Source organism: Ranitomeya variabilis, chromosome 1 (assembly GCF_051348905.1).
Source record: "Ranitomeya variabilis isolate aRanVar5 chromosome 1, aRanVar5.hap1, whole genome shotgun sequence".
Taxonomy (NCBI): domain Eukaryota; kingdom Metazoa; phylum Chordata; class Amphibia; order Anura; family Dendrobatidae; genus Ranitomeya; species Ranitomeya variabilis.
Window position 1 is genome coordinate 797,653,990 of NC_135232.1, and position 25,963 is coordinate 797,679,952.

At 45.0% G+C, this 25,963-nt stretch overlaps 1 protein-coding gene across 1 annotated transcript in view; it reads right to left on the reverse strand.

Annotated features, from left to right (window-relative positions):
* The window catches only part of SMIM24 (small integral membrane protein 24), a 138,554-nt gene that overhangs the window by 25,358 nt on the left and 87,233 nt on the right, over positions 1-25,963 (reverse strand). The window contains exon 3 of the mRNA XM_077273711.1: positions 11,097-11,132. Coding sequence (XP_077129826.1) covers positions 11,097-11,132 — 36 coding nt within the window. The remainder of the gene's footprint in view (positions 1-11,096; positions 11,133-25,963) is intronic.

The following is a 25,963-nucleotide window of genomic DNA, read 5'->3' on the forward strand; positions in this document are numbered from 1 at the left end:
CTCTGCTATGCAGCAGTGATCATAAGATCGCTGCTACACAGCAGATTTGCAGGTGTGCTGTGAGCGCCGACCACAGGGGGGCGCTCACAGCCACCGGCAATCAGTAACCATAGAGGTCTCAAGGACCTCTATGGTTACAATGGAGGAGCATCGCCGACCCCCGATCATGTGACGGGGGTCGGCGATGCGCTCATATCCGGCCGCACGGCCGGATGCGGTAGTTAAATGCCGCTGTCTGCGTTTGACAGCGGCATTTAACTAGTTAATAGGCGCACGCAGATCGCGATTCTGCTCGCGCCTATTGCGGGCACATGTCAGCTGTTCAAAACAGCTGACATGTCCCGGCTTTGATGTGCGCTCACCGCCGGAGCGCACATCAAAGCGGGGGTCCCGACATGTGACGTACTATACCGTCAGATGTCGGGAAGGGGTTAAACAATGCAGGTCTGTGAACCACAGGTCCTTCCCTCTTTCTGTACTTCCCAAGAACTGCCTAACAAACAAGAACTAAGTTCCTTTACCCATTTAACTCCTCCCACAATGGGCTAAACTCCAATAGTTAACCCTATCTCAGGATAAGTAACTGCTGCTAGTCACAGAATAGATAAAACAAAATAAAATATCAATGCATTATATTGTTATAAGATCTTCAATGGAGGGTCTTGACAGCTTTTTTCACTACTTTACAATGTCTCTACCCACTATGCGCATCTAGATGCTGACATGTATGCCTATTCTTGTTTGCAAGTTAGCTCTGGCTCAATGAGATTGGATGGACAGTTTCTGTGAACAGCAATTTTCAAGTCTTGCCACAGAATCTCAGTGGGATTTATGCTTGGACTTTGACTGTGTCATTCGAAGACATGAATATGTTGTGATATATATTATTCCATTGTAGATCTGGCAGTATGTTTATGTTTGTTGTCCTGCTGGAAGGTGAACCTACACCCCAGTTTCAAGTCTTTTGGAGCCTCTAACAGGTTTTCCTCTCGGATTACCCTGTATTTAGCTCCATCTATCTTCCCATTAACTCTGACTATTTTCCCTGAAGAAAAGCAACGCTACAGCATGCTGCTGCCACCACCATGTTTGACGGTGGTGATGGTGTTTTCAGGGTGCTGTGCAGTGTTAGTATTATGCCACATACAGTGACATGTAAAAGTTTTGGCACCCCTAGTCAAGATTATAGTTATTGTGAACATTTAAGCAAGTTGAACATGAAATGATCTCTAAAAGGCCCAAAGTTAAAGATGACAGATTTACTTTGTATTTTAGGCAAAAAAATAATATAGTTTCATCTTTTACATTTTAAAATTTACAAAAAGGAAAATGGTTTGATGCAAAAGTTTGGGCACCATCCATTGTTAGTACCCAGTAGCACCACCTTTTGCAAGTATCACAGCTTGTAAATTCTTTTTGTAGCCAGCCAAAAGTCTGTCAATTCCTGTTTGAGGGATTTTCATACATTCTTTCATGGGAAATTCTTCCAGTTCTGAGATTCTTGGGTCATCTTGCATGCGCTGCCATTTTCAGGTCTAGCCACAGATTTTCAATGATGGTCAGATCAGGGGACTGTGAGGGTCATTGTTAAATCTTCAGCTTGCGCATTATGAAGTAGTCTTTTGTGGATTTTGATGTGTGTTTAGCATTATTAGATACAAGTGAGCGCTAAAATGCTCTGATGCTCATTATCCGAACCAAGCAATTCCTAATGCTTGGATGCTCGTTTCAAACAACAAGTATAAGGTGAGTCAATGGGAAATTTGAGCAGCTTTCAGGCAGACCCTACAAGCAGGTCTGGGTGGGAGTGAAAATGTTGAAATGGATGGACAAAGTGCTTAATGGAAGGAGAACAGCATGTGGGAGACCTCTGGAAGCATCTCTTTATCTCACATCGCTGCTGAGAACAATGGTACAACACTTTTACTCCACTTTAAGGACTGACAAAAAAACATTCAAAATCGATAATAAATTGGAGATTACAGGAATAAAATGTTAAGAAACATTCTTTCCTGTATAATGACTTGTATATAAGGCAACATTTAAAAAGGATTTAAAAAATAATAATAATTTAAGTAAACCATAATTGAAATTTTTATTAAAACATTTGAAATTTCAATTTAATTTATGAAGGAAGAGGGACTCAGATACACCCTGTATAATACATAAAGGAAGGCCTCATACACATTCTATTCAAATTGTCATGTAGTGGTACTACTAGACTAAGTGCAAAGCCTGACAAAAATTGCAAGCAGGGTCATCTAAATGTAAGGAGGTGGCGGGGACCCTCAGTGCTCCCTCTCTCCTTTATGTTGGGCATGTGTCCCCCATGCCGTGCTTTGATAGTTTGGCTATGTACTAACATATTACTGTCATGTGCTGCTGTTTTGTTGTTGTATATGTACTGTTGGACTATTCTCTTTATTTCATGTTCCTGTATTGTACTGCATTGTATTAAACATGATTAGTTCAGCAACAGTAAGGGTTAACAAAAAAGGGCTGGGTTAGCAGCCTGGAAGAAGCAGCAATTTCCTGCTTCTGCAGCAGAGCCCGGGCTCGTTTGCGTGTACAGAGAAAGTGCTGTCAATGGACTGCTGGGCAGCTGGAACAGGCAATAGGACTGTGCGAGTGCCCACCAATGGACTGTTAGCTCTCAGGAGCTGAATGGGATCTGCAGCTGCTGCTGCTGCTGATGTGATAGACTTTTCTAGGGAAAGCACAGGAAGTCATATCTCCTTCATTTCATCTTTAATAAACAAGTTTTTCTATGGAGAACGCCGTTCCTGTGTGGAGAGCAACCGATTGCTGAAGGTAATTTGACTGTGCAACAGGACTGGGACCACACCTCTCTTTTTCATGTGCAAGGGGCCAGGGTGCTCACTGACTGTGATCTAGTGGACTCGGTTATGACTACCACCCTGTGCCACCTTGTTACATTTACACCCCCCTGAAGGCACCAATTGTAGTGCCTCTGTCACGGGGTTACCGCAATGGAGCGGAGCTAGAAGAACGCAGCATCTGGTTTTTCCTACTACGCTGAGAATAGGATCTGCAGCTGCTGCTGATGTGATAGACTTTGCTAGGGAAAGCACAGCAAGTCATATGTCTTTATTTCATCTTTAATAAACAAGTTTTTCTGTTGGAACCGGAGCTTGCCGTGTGATGCGTATGGAGAATGTTGTTCCTGTATGGAGGAGCAACCGAGTGCTGAAGGTAATTTGACTGCTACAGGGCTGGGATCGCACCTGTCTTTTTCATGTGCAAGGGTCCAGGGTGCTCACTGACTGTGATCTAGTAGACTTGGTTATGATTACCACCCTGTGCCACCTTGTTATATTTGGCCTAGTCGGCAGGATTGAACCCAGCAACCCTGAAACCCTAAGTCTGTTAGAGAAGGATCCGGTGTCTACGACTGGGGCGGGAGCAGCTGAGATGGCGTTCCCGGCACCTTTCCCCATCGGAACCAGACGAGAGGCTGACAGTGACTTTGAGAAAACTCCCGAGCTTTGTGAAGTGTTGACCGCCATGAAGGAATTGAAGATGGTGGCTGACAGTGATTGTGAATCGTTGACCGCCGTGAAGGAATTAAAGATGACGTCTCACAGTGACTTAAAGATGGCGCTGAACACTGACCGGGAAACGGAGGTCAGTGATGCAAAAATGAAGGAGGGTTCCATTTGTGGGCGTCATGCAAGAGATCTGGCGCCGGAGGAATGAAGGCCACATCCCCCTGTGAAAAAGGCAACCCAGAATGGGTGCGGGCAAAGAGAGAGCTCCCACCCCTCCAGCAGAGCATGAGAAATGGGTGTAGCAGCCAGAAGTAACTCCACCCACGAATGGGTGGAGCCCAGAAGAGCAAGATGGCTTGCCTGTAAAAAGGGTGCCATTACCCAGCATTACCCATAGACCCTTGAAGGCAACAACTGGTGAACCTCATTCAAATATTGTAGATTACAAACACTTTATGTGCTACTGTCATCTGCTGGTGGTGTGGAAAAGTCAGGGCCAATCCAGGCTTTGTTCAATTTTATCAGAGTGAGCCTGTCAGCATTTTTGGTTGACAGCCTAAAGCACCTATCTGTTATAACCTCCACAGTGTCAATAAAAACCTGCTGAGACAACACTAGAGGCAGGGCAGCACAACACCTCCAAGGCATAGAGGGACAGCTCATGCCATGTGTCCAGCTTTGAGACCCAATAGTTGAAGGTCACAGTGAAATAAGGGAGCACGCTGGTTTTGTCGGCCAGGTATTGCTTGACCATCTTAAAAACCTTACCCTAATTGTAAAAAATACCCAGTCATCAGGGCATGGACGCTGGGAGGATGTCTTGAAATTGGCCCAAGCCTTTGTCAGTGTACCCCGGCCTCTGCTGTGCCTAGTGTGTGTCTCCCTCACCTTTCCTCCTTGGTTAGACTTGCCCCCTGCTGCTAGCATTGTCTGATGGAATTTTGTTCCACGTATTTTCCACAATGGCCTTCTTGTATAGCACAATTTTAGTAGACCTCTCTGCCTCAGAAACAAGAGATGCAAGGCTCTCCTTGCAGCGTGGGTCTAGCAGGGTGAACAAGTACTCTTTTTTGGCCAAGATTAATGTAATGCAAGGGTCACAAGAAAGGCAGTGGTACATAAAGTCAGCCATATGTGCCAAGCTCCCTACAGCCAACACTTCCCTGTCTCCACCATGATGACTACTCTCCTTCTCCTCTTCCATCTTTTCCTCCTCATTTCCCTCAGCCCATCCACGTAGGAGAGACAGGATAAAGCTTGTGTGGGTACTAGCATCTGTGTGCGAGGAACCAGCTCCGGTTCTTCCTCCTCCCCAGCCTCCACCTCCTCATTGCTACCCAATCCACGCTGAGCAGATGAGATGAGGCTGCCCCATCATCAGACACTTCCAAAAACTTGCCCCTGCACTGTGTCATGGACAGGGATGCCACACTGGGAGAAATAGTAGCGGCTGCCGCCATGAGATGGTGGAAATTATCCATGTCTATAAGCCTAAACAGCAACATTTCTACAGCAAGCAGCATGGAAATGTGCCCGCTTAGTGTTTGGGCCTGCGGGTGGTTAACTGGGAACTTTTCTTTGTGTTCCAGTGCCTAGGATAGAGACAGCAGGACACTGTGCAGGGACAAGTTTTTGAAAGTACCTGATGATGGGGACTCAGAATGTGCAAGGACAGGTGCAGGGCAGGAAACATCTGCACCAGTGTCATGGACAAGGGATTGGCAAACATCTAGCACATGGGAAAAGGCAGTGGTATCACCCGCTGGCAGCAATCATGAACCCAGGTGTTTGGCCCAACGAGTCAGCTGCCTAGATGACATGTACCTGATCATGCTGGTGATGGTTAAATTCTTACTCGTCAGGCCCCTGCTGATCTTGGCGTGGCACAGATTGCAAATTACCCTTTTTTTCTCTCAGAACTCTCTCTAAAAAAGTCCCAGACTGGGGAACACCTAACTCTTTGATGGAGAAATTCACGAGTGTCGGTGCTCTTCGGAACAGTTGCCCATCTTCTCCCTCTTGTCACCCCACTGCTTCTTCCTGCATATTTCAGTGCTGCCGATCCCCCCCTCTCAGCGCTGCTGGCCTCGCTCTGCATGCCGGCTCCCCAGGTTGGGTCGGTGACTTCATCATCCACCACCTCGTCTTCAACCGTCGCACACTGGTCCTCCTGACTTGGTGACTTAACAACAACCTGACTTATCGGCAATTGTGTCTCATCAATATCTACATTAGAACATCTTCATTAGAAACAATTTGTCGTTCCCTATTGTCATCTTCTTGTGACCATGGATGCTCTTAGTTTACTGCACTACACAGCATTTTCTCCTATGCCTTTTGGAACGTGCAGAGTGAGAGGCCACAATCAAGAAATTATGTTGTAAAAAGCTCCTCAGAGTATCTTAGTATGGGATCACTGGTTTCCTGGGACTCACAATGGTGAGAGTAAGGATGATCAGGGTGAGGATTAAGTGATCCAGCCTGTTGGCTCGTGAGACTGGACCGTTTGAAAGACTGGGTCGCGCTGGCAAGCATGCTGAAAGCATTATCTGCTATATAACCAACCACCTGTTTGCACTGGTGTGGCTTCAGAAGTGGAGTTCTGTAGCTCCCTGCAAAGTGGGACAGGAAGCGTCGTGGATGGGCGTGTTTGTTGTTCACCAGCAACAGATGTAATTGCACGTGCACTGTGTCCTCAGTGTCTGCGTACAGCATCATCAGCACTTCCACTTCCCAGTCCATTAACGCACGCCTTACACATTTTCTAATTTCTAGGTCTCTGGAAACCAAGTTTATTTTAATAAAAAAAAATATAATTGGTAACCTGCAACAGGCAAAGCGGTATATTGGAGTTTAATTCCACTGTAATGTAACACAATGTATGTAAAACTATGAATGACTAATTGAATTCAGAACACTTTTTTTTAGCTTTCTATACCGCCGTAATGTAACACTAACCATGTTAAACACTATGGATGACTAATTCAATCCCCAAAAAATGTTTTAACTTTTTTTTTAAGTTTTACATACCACAATGTAACATTAAGCATGCTAAACTGTATGGATGACAATATAGTCAATCTTTTCACCTCCCAAAAAAAGAATGTGGTCACGTGCATCAGCTATATATTTAGCAACGAACTGCAAAGCCTTAAGCCATGCCTAGAGGCTGTATTCTGTGTAGGGGTTGTACTCGCTCAGGTGCGACGGGTGACACTCAGGAGACACGTTTCCTTAAAAGTTCACAGGTTTATTGCTCCATAAACCACATTATAAGCAGAGACAACAAATAGCCTTTAGCTCTGGAAAGGAAAATACAAATGTCCAGTCCTTCAGGCTCAGTCCTGAAGCCTTAACACACTGTGGAGGCTTTCTCCTCCACACACACACAGACTCCTGTCTGTAGTGTCCACCCTGGACACATGGAAATCTGTCCACACTGACAGACTCCCCAAACACTCACACACATGTGCCAAACACACCTCCATTAAGTAGCCTGAAACCACACCCAGGAACCCATCACATGATTAGACATGTGATTGTGACATCACCACAGGTCCTGAAACAAACATAGATAGGCATGGTTATGCCCCTTACCCAGGGGTGAGGTATATGGGTAGCCAGACCCTCCCATCTCTCATAGCTACCCGTAACCCGGACCCAAGCATACTAAACAATTCCTTATTGCTTTAAGTGCATTAAAGAAAACACTCCGGGTTACATCACAGCGACAAGCCTTCCCTAAGCCTCCCTCAATGAGGAGTTTAAGACCTGCGATGACGTCGCGGCTTGTGATTGGTCGCGTGAGCGGTCACATGAGCGGCACGCGACCAATCACAAGCCGCGACGTCATAGAGGGTCCTAAACTCCTCATTCTTAGGAACGGAGGCTGCCGATTACAATCGGTAAGGTCCAGGGGCCGCCGGACGGGTGAGTATATCCATATTTTTTATTTTAATTCTTTATTTTTTACATGAATATGGATCCCAGGGCCTGAAGGAGAGTCTCCTCTCCTCCAGACCCTGGGAACCATACACTGGGAACTTCCGATTCCGATTTCCGATACCACAAAAATATCGGAACTCGGTATCGGAATTCCGATACCGCAAGTATCGGCCGATACCCGATATTTGCGGTATCGGAATGCTCAACACACTACTCCTGATCCTTATGTCGTGTGAGAGTGTTCCAATCTCTTATTTGTATACAATTGAGTGGGATTATACACCCTCACTCTTTGACAGAAGTATTTCTATTATACTAATTGACCTGCATCATGTGATGATAATGTCTGTAAAGCGCTGCGGAATATGTTAGCGCTATATAAAGATAAAGATTATTATTCTAAAAGATTATTATCATGTGCAAAAAGTGTGTACGTTACCATATAATACTGCCAGGAAGAATCTTCCTATATGTTGGTCAGTGTAAGGGACATGGCACATATTTTCTTGATGGGTAGATGAAAAGGGTTTTTTGCACTGTCTTTGCACTTTAAGTCTGGCTGGACTAAAAAATATTTTATTTATATGTGTTGTTTTATTTGATTAGTGATAAAAAGTTAAGTTGTAGGTTACCACACACTGCTTTAGTGGATTCTCTAATTACTGCTGGATTCTCTAATTACTGCTCTCTTTGCTTGGGTTGTCAACTTAGGTGGACAATCATGTCTTGTTAGGTCTGCAGTTGTGCCATACTCCTTCTATTTTTGATTATTTAAAGGAACAGTGCTCCATGAAATGTTAAGAGCTTTGATGATGTTTATAACCTAACCCTGCTTTACTCTCCTCCACAATTTTATCACTGGTCTGGTGTGTCCCTTGATTTTCATGATGCTGTTTTCCCCTAATGTTCTTCTCAATTAAATCTCTGAGGACTTCAAAGAACAGTTGAAGGTATACTGAAAACAAATTACACACATGTGGGCTCAATTTATGATTGTGAAGGGAACTGTAAAGGTAATGGTGAGCGCAATAGGGTCTTATCTGGGATAAATAGAGAAATAACAGCAAAGAATTTGCTCACCTTCAAGGGTTGTGAAAGTCATAACCCTAATGCTGGCTGAAGAAATTGGCTGTTGTAGATCAACAGGAAGAGATAGCATGGAGAGAAGTGGAATTAACTCAGTAGTATAAAATGCAATAGGAATTCATGGGGTATGAATGAGATTTTATTTATCAATGCGTTTCAGGATGGTGGTTCATCCTTAGGAAGAAGCAGCTGTGCTTCAAAATGCTTTGATAAATTAAACTGCATTCATACGCCACAGATTCCTATTGCAGTTTATACTACTGGCAGCTCAGGTTTATTCCACTTCTCTCCAGCTACACAATTTAGTAACTGTGACTTCTGGAGGCAAATGGTTATTCAAGATTTTATTTAGGGATATCAGACTACAGTGGTATGAATGCAAATGTACGTCACAACATCACAAATGTACATCAAAAGACCCCATTTTCTGTGGTGTATGGGGACATGAAGGTGACCCTCGGCCAGCATGTCTGGATGTTAGAACATACCCAAAAAGACGTGCAGCCCTAATTGCAGTGAAAGGTGGTCCTATAAAGCATTGACTCAGTGCTGATTACATATGCACGCTACAATTTTCAGATTTAGATTTTTTACGTACCATATTTTTCTGACTATAAGGTGCACTTTATCTCCAAAAAAAAACAGTATAGGGATGAGGAGGCCATGCATACCAGGATAGGGATGAGGGGGCCATGCATACCACGACAGGGATGAGGAGGCAATGCATACCAGGATAGGGATGAAGGAGCCATGCATACCAGGATAGGGGTGAGGGGGCCATGTATACCAGGATAGGGATGAGGGGGCCATGTATACCTGGATAGGGATGAGGGGGGCATGTATACCAGGATAGGGATGAGGGAGCCATGCATACCAGGGTAGGGATAAGGAGGCAGTGCATACCAGGAAAGGGGGGTGGGACAATGCATACCAGGATAGGGATGAGGAGGCCCTGCATACCAGGATGGGGATGAGGTGACCATGCATACCAGGGTAGGGATGAGGAGGCCCTGCATATCAGGATGGTGATGAGGTGACTATGCATACCAGGGTAGGGATGAGGTGGCCCTGCATATCAGGATGGGGATGAGGTGACCATGCATACAAGGGTAGGCATGAGGAGGCCCTGCATACCAGGATGGGGATGAGGTAACCATGCATATCAGGATGGGGATGAGGGGGACCATGCATACCAGGATAGGGATAAGGGGGCCATGCATACCAGGATGGGGATGAGGTGACCGTGCATATCAGGATGGGGATGAGGTGACCATGCATACCAGGGTAGGGATGAGGAGGCCCTGCATACCAGGATGGGGATGAGGTGACCATGCATACCAGGGTAGGGATGAGGTGGCCCTGCATACCAGGATGGGGATGGGATGAGGTGACCATGCATACCAGGGTAGGGATGAGGAGGCCCTGCATACCAGGATGGGGACGAGGTGACCATGCATATCAGGATAGGCATGAGGAGGCCCTGCATACCAGGATGGGGATGAGGTGACCATGCATATCAGGATGGGGATGAGGTGACCATGCATATCAGGATGGGGATGAGGGGGACCATGCATACCAGGATGGGGATGAGGGGGCCATGCATACCAGGATGGGGATGAGGTGACCATGCATACCAGGATGGTGATGAGGTGACCATGCATACCAAGGTAGGGGTGTGGGGACCATGCATGCAAGGGTAGGGATGAGAGGGCCATGCATTCCAGGATAGTGATGCATACCAGGATGGGGATGAGGGGGCCATATATACCAGAATAGTGGATATTAGTACAGAATTGATCACAGTTTTGCTTCAATTTTTTTTCTAACATCCTCCTCTAAAACCTAGGTGCATCTCATGATCCAGTGCATCTTATAGTCTGAAAAATATGGTACTTAGAAAACCATGTATCATTTCCTTTGCACTTCACAAATACTTGCTATTTTGGGTTGGTATACCACATAACATCCAAATAAAATACATTTATGTTTCTGGGAGTAACGTGAATAAATGTGGAAAAGTTCACAGTGTATGAAAACATTTTCAAGGCACTGTGTGTACACTGCACATTCATAGTCATGATTGTATTGAACTTCCATATTTTTCGGATTCTAAGACGCACTTTTTTCCCCCCAAATTTGGGGGGAAAATGGGGGTGCGTCTTATAATGCGGATATACCTTACCAGCCGCGGTGGAACAGAGTCCCAGGGTTACTGCTGGAGGAGGCAAGAGTGGAGCATTGCTGCTGTCCCCCCACATCACCGAACACCCGCAGCGGTGCACATCCGAACACCCCCTCATCCAAGCCTGCAGCCTGCAGCAATGGTCCACGCTTGCCTCCTCCTCCAGCAAAGACCCTGGGACCCTGCTTCACCGTAGCCATTACCCCCGGTAAGTGATAAGACACATGGATTGTAAGGGGCACCATCATTTTATTTAAAAAAAGTTTTTTTCCTGTTTTTCTCCTCAAAATTTGAGGTGCGTCTTATAAACTGCAAAATACGGTATATTTTACCCTCATCTTACAAATAAATCTTTTTGTACAATTTTGCTTTACCTTTCTTTTTTGTTATCTTCCTCATCATTGTTCTTTCTGAAAAAAATAAAGCATGTAAGTTTAGAATAAACCAGTAAATGTTACTATTTTCTAACTTAACCATTTGCATACTAATGGTCAATGTTATACATCACAGTGGTAGGTTCTTAAAAGAAAGGTGCAGCGATTTATATTTCTGTATTAATAATTATTGATTGCATTCCATAATCAATTATTTTGAATACAAAATTAAATTAACTGTTTTAACTGTTTATTTTTTTATTTTTTTCCGCAACCACTGGGGGTGCCATTTGCTGGTGTATAAAGACACTTACAGACTTCAAATATAGCAGCCTCTGTACATAGGAGACTGTGGTCGCTGCCCGACTGCATCTCCTACACTGTGGCTGCCTTCTGCAGTGACATGGGCTCGCCTACTCTCTGTCCACTTCTTTTTCTTTTGGGGTGGGGGTGGAGCAATTAGAACTTCTGCTATGGAGCCCCATGATTTATATGTACGCCCATGGTAATACCACACAGACTTGTCTATGTAACGCCCATCATGGTGATAACCCCTCCCCAGAGTCATGTATTTAATGCCCATTATATTACACAACGGCTCCTATAGAAGTAGACAGTGCAGAATCACACATCTAAGGTAGTAATAGTGTAATGTGTGACCCCGTTCTGTCCACTTTTATGGTAGTAGTGGTGTAATGCATGACCCTGCTCCATCCACTTCTATGGGAGCAGTGGTGTAATGTGTGATCTCGATCTGGCTATTTCTATGGGAGTAGCAATGTAGTGTACAGAGCGAGGTCACACATTACAACACTGCTCGCATAGAAGTGGATGAAGCAGGGTCACACATTACATACATTAGATACTGTGTATCTAATCCCATCCTGTGTGATACACTCCACTGAGCTCAATATCTAATCCCACCATGTGATACACTACACATGCCTGCATCTAATCACAGCATGTGATACATTCCGCATATCTAACACCAGCTTATGATATAGCGAGCAGCACCAACTAACAGAATTAGTGCTGCCGGCTGGCCTCAGTGACACTGTCTACTTGTCAATTTCATTTTGCAGTTACCAACAAAATGGCTCCTCACTGTGATCCTAAACTTCCTCCTCTCTTATCCTTTTGCATACTCAACAGTATCACTGTGCTTGATTGGGCAGCAAACTTGCCTGACCTCAAACCCATAGAGAATCTATGGATGGGGTATTGTCAAGAGGAAGATGAGAGACACCAGACCCAACAATGTAGAAGAGCAGAAGGCTACAATCAAAGTAACCTGGGCTTCCATAACACCTCAGCAGTGCCACAGGCTGATCGCTTCCATGCCATGCCGCACTGATGCAGTAATTGATGGAAAGGGAGCCCCGACCAAGTATTGAGTGCATTTACTGAACTTACATTTCCGAAGGCCAACATTTCTGATTTTAAAATCATTTTTTCAAGCTGGTGTTATAAAGTATATTTACAGAGTGCAGCCAGCTTCTATAGCAGTGACCATTTGTGGCTTACCCTCCTTGTGGAGTGTGTCAATTACTACGTTCTGGACACCTGTCAAGTCAGCAGTGTTCCCCATGATTGTGGAGCCTACTGTTATGATCCTTAGTGGTTGAGGATCACAAATGACTCCAGCTAAGTAACAAACATAGGACAAGCTCTAGGGAGGTGGCAAACTGGACTGACCGCAAATCTGAACCTATCCAAACACACTAGAAGTAGCCGGTGAACGTGCCTAAAAATCCTAGACGTCTCGAGCCAGCCTGAGGAACTAACTACCCCTAGAGAGAAAGAAAGACCTCTCTTGCCTCCAGAGAAATAATCCTCAAAGATATAGAAGCCCCCAACACATAATAACGGTGAGGTAAGAGGAAGGCACATACACAGGGGTGAAAGCAGATTCAGCAAATGAGGCCCACTAATACTAGATAGCAGAAAACAGAAAAGGGAATCTATGCAGTCAGTAAAAAACCCTTACAAAATATCCACTCTGAGATTTCAAGAACCCCCGCACAAACTAACGGTGTGGGGGAGAAACTCAGTCCCCTAGGGCAACCAGCAAGCGAGGAAATCACATTTTAGCAAGCTGGACAAGAAACATGATGAATGCTGATAATCAAAAAATGAACAAACAAAAACTTAGCTTGTCTTGGAGAGACTGGGAGCAAGGTAGTCACAAGCAATCTGGAGAGCACTGAATACATTGATAGCAGGCAAGGAACTGAGTATCCAGGTGAGCTAAATAGGAAACCAACCAAGGATAACGAACAAGCTGATGCAGCCAACCTGCAGAAAGACAACACTACACAGTACCGCTTGTGACCACTAGAGGGAGCCCAAAAATAGAGTTCACAACAGTACCCCCCCCTTGAGGAGGGGTCACCGAACCCTCATCAAGACCCCCAGGGCGATCAGGATGAGCCGCGTGGAAGGCACGAACCAAATCGGCCGCATGAACATCAGAGGCGACAACCCAGGAATTATCCTCCTGACCATAGCCCTTCCATTTAACCAAATACTGAAGCCTCCGTCTAGAGATACGAGAATCCAAAATCTTCTCCACCACATACTCCAATTCGCCCTCGACCAGCACCGGAGCAGGAGGCTCAACAGAAGGAACCACAGGTGCCACATACCTCCGCAACAAAGACCTATGGAACACATTATGAATGGCAAATGATGCTGGGAGATCCAAACGAAAAGACACCGGGTTAAGGATTTCCAAGATCTTATAAGGACCAATGAAGCGAGGCTTGAATATAGGAGAGGAGACCTTCATAGGAACATATCGAGAAGACAGCCACACCAAATCCCCAACACGAAGTCGGGGACCCACACCGCGGCGGCGGTTGGCAAAGCGCTGAGCCTTCTCCTGTGACAACCTCAAATTGTCCACCACATGGTTCCAAATCTGCTGCAACCTATCCACCACAGAATCCACCCCAGGACAGTCAGAAGGCTCAACCTGACCCGAGGAAAAACGAGGATGGAAACCAGAATTGCAGAAAAAAGGCGAAACCAAAGTAGCAGAACTAGCCCGATTATTAAGGGCAAACTCGGCCAATGGCAAAAAAGTCACCCAATCATCCTGATCAGCAGAAACAAAACATCTCAAATAAGTTTCCAACGTCTGATTAGTTCGCTCGGTTTGGCCATTAGTCTGAGGATGGAAGGCCGACGAAAAAGACAAATCAATGCCCATCTTAGCACAAAAAGTCCGCCAAAACCTGGACACAAACTGGGATCCTCTATCAGACACAATATTTTCAGGAATGCCGTGCAAGCGAACCACATTCTGAAAAAATAGAGGAACCAAATCGGAGGAGGAAGGCAACTTAGGCAAGGGCACCAAATGGACCATCTTGGAAAAACGATCACACACCACCCAGATGACAGACATTTTCTGAGATACTGGAAGATCCAAAATAAAATCCATGGAAATGTGCGTCCAAGGCCTTTTCGGGACAGGCAAAGGCAAAAGCAAACCGCTGGCACGAGAACAGCAAGGCTTAGCCCGAGCACAAATCCCACAAGACTGCACAAAGGAACGCACATCCCGCGACAAGGAAGGCCACCAGAAGGACCTAGCCACCAAATCTCTGGTACCAAAAATCCCAGGATGACCCGCCAACACCGAAGAATGAACCTCGGAAATAACTCTGCTGGTCCATTTATCCGGGACAAACAGTCTCTCTGGTGGACAACGGTCAGGTCTATCCGCCTGAAATTTCTGCAGCACTCGTCGCAAATCTGGGGAAATGGCAGACAAAATCACTCCCTCTCTGAGAATACTAGCCGGCTCAGAAACTCCCGGAGAGTCAGGCACAAAACTCATAGAAAGTGCATCAGCTTTCACGTTCTTTGAACCAGGCAGGTATGAGACCACGAAGTTGAAACGGGAGAAAAACAACGACCAACGAGCCTGTCTAGGATTCAGGCGCTTGGCAGATTCGAGGTAAATCAGATTTTTGTGATCAGTCAAGACCACCACACGATGTTTAGCTCCTTCGAGCCAATGTCGCCACTCCTCAAATGCCCACTTCATAGCCAACAACTCCCGATTACCAACATCATAATTCCGCTCGGCAGGCAAAAATTTTCTTGAAAAGAAAGCACATGGCTTCATCACAGAGCCATCAGAGCTTCTCTGCGACAAAACAGCCCCTGCTCCAATCTCAGAAGTATCAACCTCGACCTGGAAGGGGAGAGAGACATCTGGCTGACATAAGACTGGAGCTGAAGAAAACCGGTGCTTCAGCCCCCGAAAGGCCTCCACGGCCGCAGGAGACCAATTAGTCACATCAGAACCCTTCTTGGTCAAATCCGTCAAAGGTTTAACCACGCTAGAAATATTAGCGATGAAACGACGGTAAAAATTAGCAAAACCCAAGAACTTCTGAAGACTCTTAACAGACGTGGGCTGAGTCCAGTCATGAATAGCCTGGACCTTGACTGGGTCCATCTCCACAGTAGAAGGAGAAAAAATAAAACCCAAAAAGGAGACCTTCTGTACTCCGAAGAGGCATTTTGAGCCCTTCACAAATAAAGCATTAGCACGCAGGACCTTAAACACCATCCTGACCTGCTTCACATGGGACTCCCAATCATCAGAAAAGACCAAAATGTCATCCAGATAAACAATCATAAATTTATCCAGATATTCTCGGAAGATGTCATGCATGAAGGACTGAAACACAGAAGGAGCATTAGAGAGTCCAAAAGGCATCACCAAGTACTCAAAATGGAATTCGGGCGTATTAAATGCTGTTTTCCATTCATCTCCCTGCTTAATGCGCACAAGGTTATACGCACCACGGAGATCTATCTTGGTGAACCAACTGGCACCCTTAATCCGAGCAAACAAATCAGACAATAGTGGCAAAGGATACTGAAATTTGACTGTGATTTTATTCAGAAGACGATAATCTATACAAGGTCTCAAAGAACCGTCCTTCTTGGCCACAAAAAAGAATCCTGCACCAAGAGGGGAAGAGGATGGGCGAATATGTCCCTTCTCCAAAGACTCCTTTATATAACTCCACATCGTGGCATGCTCTGGTATAGACAAATTAAAAAGTCGTCCCTTAGGGAATTTACTACCAGGAATTAAATTTATAGCACAGTCACAATCCCTATGAGGGGGCAGGGAACTGGACCTGGGCTCATCAAATACATCCTGGTAGTCAGACAAAAACTCAGGGACCTCAGAAGGATTGGAAGAAGCAATAGACACCAATGGGGTATCGCCATGAATTCCCTGACAACCCCAACTTGACACAGACATAGCTTTCCAATCTAAAACTGGATTATGAGCCTGCAGCCATGGCAGACCCAAAACGACAACATCATGCAAATTATGCAGAACAAGAAAGCGAATCACCTCCTGATGTACGGGAGTCATGCACATGGTCATTTGCGTCCAATACTGAGGCTTATTCTCAGCCAATGGCGTAGCATCAATTCCCCTCAGAGGAATAGGAAATTCCAAAGGCTCCAGGACAAAACCACAGCGCCTGGCAAACAACAAATCCATCAGATTCAGGGCAGCACCCGAATCCACAAAAGCCATAACCGAGTAAGACGACAAAGAACAAATCAAAGTAACAGACAAAATAAATTTAGGCTGTATAGTACCAATGGTGACAGGTTTAGCGATTTTCTTTAAGCGTTTAGAGCATGCTGAGATAACATGAGTAGAATCACCACAGTAAAAGCACAACCCATTTTGACGTCTATGACTTTGTCGCTCAATTCTGGTCAGAGTTCGGTCACATTGCATAGACTCAGGTCTCTGTTCAGAAAATACCGCCAAAGGATGAGCAGATTTGCGCTCCCGCAAACGCCGATCAACCTGAATGGCTAAAGCCATAGAATCACTCAGACTTGTAGAGGTGGGAAACCCCACCATAACATTCTTAACGGCCTCAGAAAGACCTTCTCTGAAATTTGCAGCCAGGGCACACTCATTCCATTGAGTAAGCACCGACCATTTCCGAAATTTTTGACAATACTGTTGTGGATTCTGTTGGTGGGCTCCCTCTGGTGGTTACTGCTGGTACTGGGTGACTTTGGTGGGTTGCGGCCTTTGGTTTCCACCTGTCCATCAGAGGCTGGGTGTTTCCTATTTTACCTGGCCTTTCTGTCATTTCCCTTGCCGGCTATCAATGTGTTCAGATGTGCTCTGTTTGGTTCCTGCCTACCTGCTCCCAGATCTTTCAGGATAAGCTAAGTGCTGATTTTCAGTTGTTTGGTTTTTTGTCCAGCTTGCTTAGAATGTCTCTATGCTAGCTGGTTGCTCTAGTGGACTGAGGTTCTCCCCATGTGCCATGAGTTGGCACATGGGTTCTTGTAATCTCAGGATGGTTTTTTTGATTAGGGTTTTTTGCTGACCGCTCAGTCCCCTTTTGTATCATTCTGCTTTCTAGTTTTCAGCGGGCCTCTATTTGCTAAAGCTATATACATCATCTCTATGTGTGTGCCTTCCTCTCATTTCACCGTCAATATATGTGGGGGGCAACTATACCTTTGGGGTTAATTCCTCTGGAGGCAAGTGAGGTCTTGTTTTCTCTGCAGTACTAGTTAGCTCTTAGGCTGGTGCGTGGCATCTAGAACCAACGTAGGAACGCTCCCTGGCTATCTCTAGTTGCGTTTGTCAGGCGTAGGGCAGCGGTCAGCCCAGGTTCCATCACCCTAGAGCTCGTCCGATATTTGTTATACTTTGCTTGTCCTGTGCTATCCCTAGCCATTGGGGATTCATGACAGTATAGCCGGCCCACAAAGTGTTAATTGTTTGGGCTGAAGCAGGAGGAAAAGAAGTGTTCAAGGAAATTTTTTTTTTTATTTTTTTTTTCCTTCAGAGTTTTGCTGCCTAGCCCTTAATTGCTGTCTAGCTGCTTCTTACCTCCTCTTAACCCTTGAATGGCTCTGATCTTAGCTGTTTATCATGGATGTCCAGAGCTTGGCTTCCAGCCTGAGTAATCTCGCGGCAAAGGTTCAAAACATACAGGATTTCGTTGTTCACACTCCCATGTCTGAACCTAGAATTTCTATTCCAGAGTTTTTTTCTGGAGATAGATCTACCTTCCTGAATTTCAGGAACAATTGTAAATTGTTTCTCTCTTTGAAATCTCGCTCCTCTGGAGACCCTGCTCAACAGGTCAAGATTGTTATATCGTTCCTACGGGGCGACCCTCAGAATTGGGCATTTGCATTGGCACCAGGGGATCCTGCATTGCTCAGTGTGGATGCGTTTTTTCTGGCATTGGGATTGCTCTATGAGGAACCTAACCTAGAGATTCAGGCTGAAAAGGCTTTATTAGCCCTCTCTCAGGGGCATGATGAAGCGGAAATATATTGTCAGAAATTTCGGAAATGGTCGGTGCTTACTCAGTGGAATGAGTGCGCCCTGGCTGCAAACTTCAGAAATGGTCTTTCTGAGGCCATTAAGGATGTTATGGTGGGGTTCCCTGCGCCTACAGGTCTGAATGAGTCTATGGCTATGGCCATTCAGATTGATCGGCGTTTACGGGAGCGCAAACCCGTGCACCAGTTGGCGGTGTCTTCTGAACAGGCACCTGAGACTATGCAATGTGATAGAATTCAGTCCAGAAGTGAACGGCAAAATTATAGGCGGAAAAATGGTTTGTGTTTTTATTGTGGTGATTCAGCTCATGTTATATCAGCATGCTCTAAACGCACAAAAAGGGTTGATAAATCTTTTGCCATTGATACTCTGCAGTCTAAGTTCATTTTGTCTGTGACTCTGATTTTTTCACTGTCCTCCATTTCCGTCGATGCCTATGTGGATTCAGGCGCTGCCCTGAGTCTTATGGATTGGTCATTTGCTAAACACTGCGGTTTTAGTCTAGAGCCTCTGGAAGTTCCTATTCCTCTGAAGGGAATTGATTCTACACCATTGGCTATGAATAAACCGCAGTATTGGACACAAGTGACCATGCGCATGACTCCCGTTCATCAGGAGGTGATTCGCTTCCTTGTACTGTATAATTTACATGATGTACTAGTGCTTGGTCTGCCATGGTTACAAACTCATAATCCTGTCCTGGACTGGAAAACAATGTCTGTGCTAAGCTGGGGATGTCAGGGGGTTCATGATGATGCACCTCCGATTTCAATCGCTTCATCGACTCCTTCGGAGATCCCTGCGTTTTTGTCAGATTTTAAGGATGTTTTTGAGGAGCCTAAGCTCAATTCGCTCCCTCCTCATAGAGAGTGTGACTGTGCTATAGAATTGATTCCTGGCAGTAAGTTCCCTAAGGGTCGTTTATTTAATCTGTCACTGCCAGAGCATACTGCTATGCGGAATTATATTAAGGAGTCCTTGGAAAAGGGACATATTCGTCCTTCTTCGTCCCCTCTGGGAGCAGGTTTTTTTTTCGTGGCAAAAAAAGATGGTTCCCTGAGGCCTTGTATAGATTATCGCCTTCTGAATAAGATTACAGTCAAATACCAGTATCCATTGCCATTATTTACTGATTTGTTTGCTCGCATTAAGGGGGCTAGGTGGTTCACTAAAATAGATCTTCGTGGTGCGTATAATCTGGTGCGGATAAAACAGGGTGATGAGTGGAAAACCGCATTTAATACGCCTGAGGGCCATTTTGAGTATTTGGTAATGCCTTTTGGACTCTCCAATGCTCCGTCAGTCTTTCAGTCCTTTATGCACAATATTTTCCGTGAATATCTGGATAAATTTATGATTGTGTATTTGGATGATATTTTGGTGTTTTCTGATGACTGGGAGTCTCATGTTCTACAGGTCAGGAAGGTGTTTCAGGTTTTGCGGGCCAATTCTCTGTTTGTGAAGGGCTCAAAGTGTCTCTTCGGAGTCCAGAAGATTTCTTTTTTGGGGTACATTTTTTCTCCTTCTACTATTGAGATGGATCCCGTTAAGGTTCAGGCTATTTGTGACTGGACACAACCTACATCTGTTAAGAGCCTTCAGAAGTTCTTGGGGTTTGCTAATTTTTATCGTCGGTTCATTGCTAATTTTTCCAGTATTGTTAAACCTTTGACTGATTTGACTAAAAAGGGTGCTGATGTTGCTGATTGGTCTCCTGCGGCCATGGAGGCCTTTCGGGAACTTAAGCGCCGGTTTTCTTCTGCTCCTGTGTTGTGTCAACCAGATGTGTCACTTCCTTTTCAGGTAGAGGTTGATGCTTCCGAGATTGGAGCGGGGGCGGTTTTGTCACAGAGAAGTTCTAATGGCTCGGTGACGAAGCCATGTGCTTTCTTCTCTAGAAAATTCTCGCCCGCCGAGCGCAATTATGATGTGGGTAATCGGGAGCTTTTGGCCATGAAGTGGGCATTTGAGGAGTGGCGTCATTGGCTTGAGGGTGCTAAACATCGTGTGGTGGTCTTGACTGATCACAAGAATCTCATTTACCTTGAGTCTGCCAGGCGTTTGAATCCTAGACAGGCTCGTTGGTCATTATTTTTTTCTCGTTTCAATTTCGTGGTTTCATACCTGCCAGGTTCAAAGAATGTGAAGGCAGATGCTCTTTCCAGGAGTTTTGTGCCTGATTCTCCTGGAGACACTGGGCCTGCTGGTATCCTTAGGGATGGGGTAATATTGTCCGCCGTATCCCCAGACTTGCGACGCGCATTGCAGGAGTTTCAGGTGGATAAACCGGATCGATGTCCACCAGAAAGACTGTTTGTTCCGGATGATTGGACCAGTAGAGTCATCTCCGAGGTTCATTCTTCTGTGTTGGCTGGTCATCCTGGAATATTTGGTACAAGAGATTTGGTGGCCAGGTCTTTTTGGTGGCCTTCCTTGTCTAGGGATGTGCGTACCTTTGTGCAGTCTTGTGAAGTGTGTGCTCGAGCTAAGCCTTGCTGTTCACGGGCTAGTGGGTTGTTGTTATCTTTGCCCATCCCGAAGAGGCCTTGGACGCACATTTCCATGGATTTTATTTCTGATCTCCCGGTTTCACAGAAAATGTCCGTTATCTGGGTTGTGTGTGACCGCTTTTCTAAGATGGTTCATTTGGTGCCCTTGCCTAAGTTACCCTCCTCCTCTGAGTTGGTTCCTTTGTTTTTTCAGAACGTGGTTCGTTTGCATGGGATTCCGGAGAATATCGTTTCTGACAGGGGATCCCAGTTTGTGTCTAGATTTTGGCGGACGTTTTGTGCCAAGATGGGCATTGATTTGTCTTTCTCGTCTGCATTCCATCCTCAGACGAATGGCCAGACGGAGCGAACTAATCAGACCTTGGAAACTTATTTGAGGTGTTTTGTTTCTGCTGATCAGGATGACTGGGTTGCTTTTTTGCCACTGGCCGAATTTGCTCTTAATAATCGGGCTAGTTCTGCCACGTTGGTCTCTCCTTTTTTTTGTAATTCGGGGTTTCATCCTCGTTTTTCCTCTGGCCAGGGGGAATCTTCGGATTGTCCTGGAGTGGACGTGGTGGTGGACAGGCTACATCAGATTTGGAATCAGGTGGTGGACAATTTGAAGTTATCTCAGGAGAAGACTCAGCAGTTTGCTAATCGCCGTCGCCGCGTGGGTCCCCGACTTCTTGTTGGGGACTTGGTGTGGTTGTCTTCTCGTTTTGTCCCTATGAAGGTCTCTTCTCCTAAGTTCAAGCCTCGGTTCATCGGTCCTTATAGGATCTCGGAGATTCTTAACCCTGTATCTTTTCGTTTGGATCTCCCAGCATCGTTTGCTATTCATAATGTGTTCCATCGGTCGTTGTTGCGGAGGTATGAGGTGCCCGTTGTTCCTTCGGTCGAGCCTCCTGCTCCGGTGCTGCTGGAGGGAGAATTGGAGTATGTTGTTGAAAAGATCTTGGATTCTCGTGTTTCCAGACGCAAACTCCAGTATTTGGTTAAGTGGAAGGGTTATGGTCAGGAGGATAATTCCTGGGTGGTCGCCTCCGATGTTCACGCGACTGATTTGGTCCGCGCCTTCCATAGAGCTCACCCTGATCGCCCTGGGGGTTCTCGTGAGGGTTCGGTGACCCCTCCTCAAGGGGGGGGTACTGTTGTGGATTCTGTTGGTGGGCTCCCTCTGGTGGTTACTGCTGGTACTGGGTGACTTTGGTGGGTTGCGGCCTTTGGTTTCCACCTGTCCATCAGAGGCTGGGTGTTTCCTATTTTACCTGGCCTTTCTGTCATTTCCCTTGCCGGCTATCAATGTGTTCAGATGTGCTCTGTTTGGTTCCTGCCTACCTGCTCCCAGATCTTTCAGGATAAGCTAAGTGCTGATTTTCAGTTGTTTGGTTTTTTGTCCAGCTTGCTTAGAATGTCTCTATGCTAGCTGGTTGCTCTAGTGGACTGAGGTTCTCCCCATGTGCCATGAGTTGGCACATGGGTTCTTGTAATCTCAGGATGGTTTTTTTGATTAGGGTTTTTTGCTGACCGCTCAGTCCCCTTTTGTATCATTCTGCTTTCTAGTTTTCAGCGGGCCTCTATTTGCTAAAGCTATATACATCATCTCTATGTGTGTGCCTTCCTCTCATTTCACCGTCAATATATGTGGGGGGCAACTATACCTTTGGGGTTAATTCCTCTGGAGGCAAGTGAGGTCTTGTTTTCTCTGCAGTACTAGTTAGCTCTTAGGCTGGTGCGTGGCGTCTAGAACCAACGTAGGAACGCTCCCTGGCTATCTCTAGTTGCGTTTGTCAGGCGTAGGGCAGCGGTCAGCCCAGGTTCCATCACCCTAGAGCTCGTCCGATATTTGTTATACATTGCTTGTCCTGTGCTATCCCTAGCCATTGGGGATTCATGACACAATACACCTCTGCTTCATCCTGACCTTGAGAGATAGCCAGCAAAGCTTTTTCTGCCTGATTCTCAAGATTAGGCTCCTCATAAAGCAGTCCAAGAGCCAGAAAAAATGCATCTACATTAAGCAATGCAGGATCTCCTGGCGCCAGAGAGAAAGCCCAATCCTGAGGGTCGCCACGCAACAAGGAGATAACAATTTTAACTTGCTGAGCGGAATCACCAGAGGAACGAGGTCTCAGAGATAGAAATAACTTACAATTATTCTTAAAATTTAGAAACCTAGATCTATCTCCAGAAAACAACTCAGGAATGGGTATCTTTGGTTCTGACATAGGGCTATGAATAACAAAATCCTGAATACTTTGCACCCGTGCAGTAAGATGATCCACACTAGAAGTCAGAGTCTGAACATTCATGTCTGCAGCTGAGCTCAAAACCACCCAGAGTTCAAGGGGATGAAAGAAGCTAAACCGACTGCAGCAAAGGAAAAGCTGGAAAAAAAAAATGTACTCAGGTCTTCTTTTTATCCCACTTCTGCGATGTATTAAACACTTTTCGGCCTGCTATACTGTTATGATCCTTAGTGGTTGAGGATCACAAATGACTCCAGCTAAGTAACAAACATAGGACAAGCTCTAGGGAGGTGGCAAACTGGACTGACCGCAAATCTGAACCTATCCAAACACACTAGAAGTAGCCGGTGAACGTGCCTAAAAATCCTAGACGTCTCGAGCCAGCCTGAGGAACTAACTACCCCTAGAGAGAAAGAAAGACCTCTCTTGCCTCCAGAGAAATAATCCCCAAAGATATAGAAGCCCCCAACACATAATAACGGTGAGGTAATAGGAAGGCACATACACAGGGGTGAAAGCAGATTCAGCAAATGAGGCCCACTAATACTAGATAGCAGAAAACAGAAAAGGGAATCTATGCGGTCAGTAAAAAACCCTTACAAAATATCCACTCTGAGATTTCAAGAACCCCCGCACCAACTAACGGTGTGGGGGAGAAACTCAGTCCCCTAGGGCAACCAGCAAGCGAGGAAATCACATTTTAGCAAGCTGGACAAGAAACATGATGAATGCTGATAATCAAAAAATGAACAAACAAAAACTTAGCTTGTCTTGGAGAGACTGGGAGCAAGGTAGTCACAAGGAATCTGGAGAGCACTGAATACATTGATAGCAGGCAAGGAACTGAGTATCCAGGTGAGCTAAATAGGAAACCAACCAAGGATAACGAACCAGCTGATGCAGCCAACCTGCAGAAATACAACACAACACAGTACCGCTTGTGACCACTAGAGGGAGCCCAAAAATAGAGTTCACAACAGCCTACGGAAACAGACTAAGGGACTTTTTTAAGCTCTTAGGAAGCCTTTGCAGATGTTTTTTGTTAATTATTCTAATTTACTGAGATAATGACTTTTGGGTTTTCATTGGCTTTAAACCATAATCATCAACATTAGCAGAAATAAACACTTGAAATACATCACTCTGTTTATAATGACTCTATATAATATAGGAGTTTCACTTTTTGTATTGAAGAACTGAAATAAATTTACTTTTTGACGATATTCTAATTTTGTGAGAAGCACCTGTGTGTATATATATTGTAGCATAATACAATATGCATTGGGTAAAAGTTTGATTTGATTTTGTTCATATCTATGGGAAACTGAATATTATGTTTCATGCCAAGGTATGGGCAAGACTAGATGTTTAATAGGGTCCTCCTCCTTTTTTCGGTTGATATAAATTATTTCTTTTTGCCACTACAGATCTGCATGACTGTTTGAGGACATTGGATTACCATATACACACATTGTTCATTAGATTTTAAATTTACATTTGATTATTTTAAGACAACTGTATATACTAAATATGGCACTAATTTAGTCGGTGATTTTTCTGAGCTATCACACTGTTTAAGTGAAGGAATGTGAGAACATCATTCTGTATGAGGACAATTTTTAGGACATTATACCCTATGGGGGCCAAGGAAGGGGTATCATAGCAGGAGAGAACTCTAAGAGACTTTAATATGGGCAAAAAAACTGTGTTCTGTGAGTCCAGCAATACATATTCCCCTTTGTGTCTTAAAAAGTTGGGAGGTATGTCATTCTGTGACTGTGCCCATGTGCCCTGATAGAACTTTTGCTATCGGGCTCCCTAATTTCTATGTATGACCCTCCATTATTGCAATGAAGAGGCACTGAGGGTCATTTCTATAAGAAGGCACAATGGGTGATCATTATCATGATTGGCAAAGCACAGGAGGCATTATTATTATTATTAGAAAGTACGGGGGTGTTTGCATTATTCTAATTACGGTAAGTTCAGGGTCATTATTATTATAAAGGGTCAAGACGAATTACTTTTCATAGGAAGCACTGAAGACATTATTCCTAAAGGATGCTGTATAACTATAAGGAAGTACAGAGGGAACATTATTTCTGTGTAGGGGCTCAGAGGGATCAAAGTTAAAAGTTGACCAGCGATTTATCAATTTTCAATCAACAAAATTTACAAAACCATTTTTTTAGGGACCTCATCACATTTGAAGTGACTTTGAGGGGCCTATATGGCACCCGCTCAAACTGCTCAAAATCACATTCAAGAAGTTTATTACCCCTTTAGTTGCTCCACAGGAACTAAAGCAATGTGAACGGAAAAATGAACATTTCACGTTTTCCCACAAAAATGTTACTTTAGCCCCAAATGTTGAATTTTCACAATCGTGATCCACTCGCGGCTGTCAATCGCTGACAGTGGCATTTAACATGATTGCTCCAGAAGCACGTCACTAACTCTGCCCATAGGCGCCCGTGTCACATGATGGCAGGGCATCGATGGGTTGGTATTATAACCCGTTGTCTGCGGGAGACCCCTGTTTGACATTGCCGATCTGCTATAAGCTCCGTGGCCGACGTTCGCCGCAGATAAGCATTTCTGCTGAAGCCCTTCTATGTGTAGCACAAGTGATCAGAAGATTGCAGCTTTAAGTCTTCTAAGGAGACTATGGAAACAAGTAAAACATGCAAAAAAAGTTTTTAAAAATATGAAAAAATATAAAACTTTAAATCACCCCTTTTTGGCCCATTCATA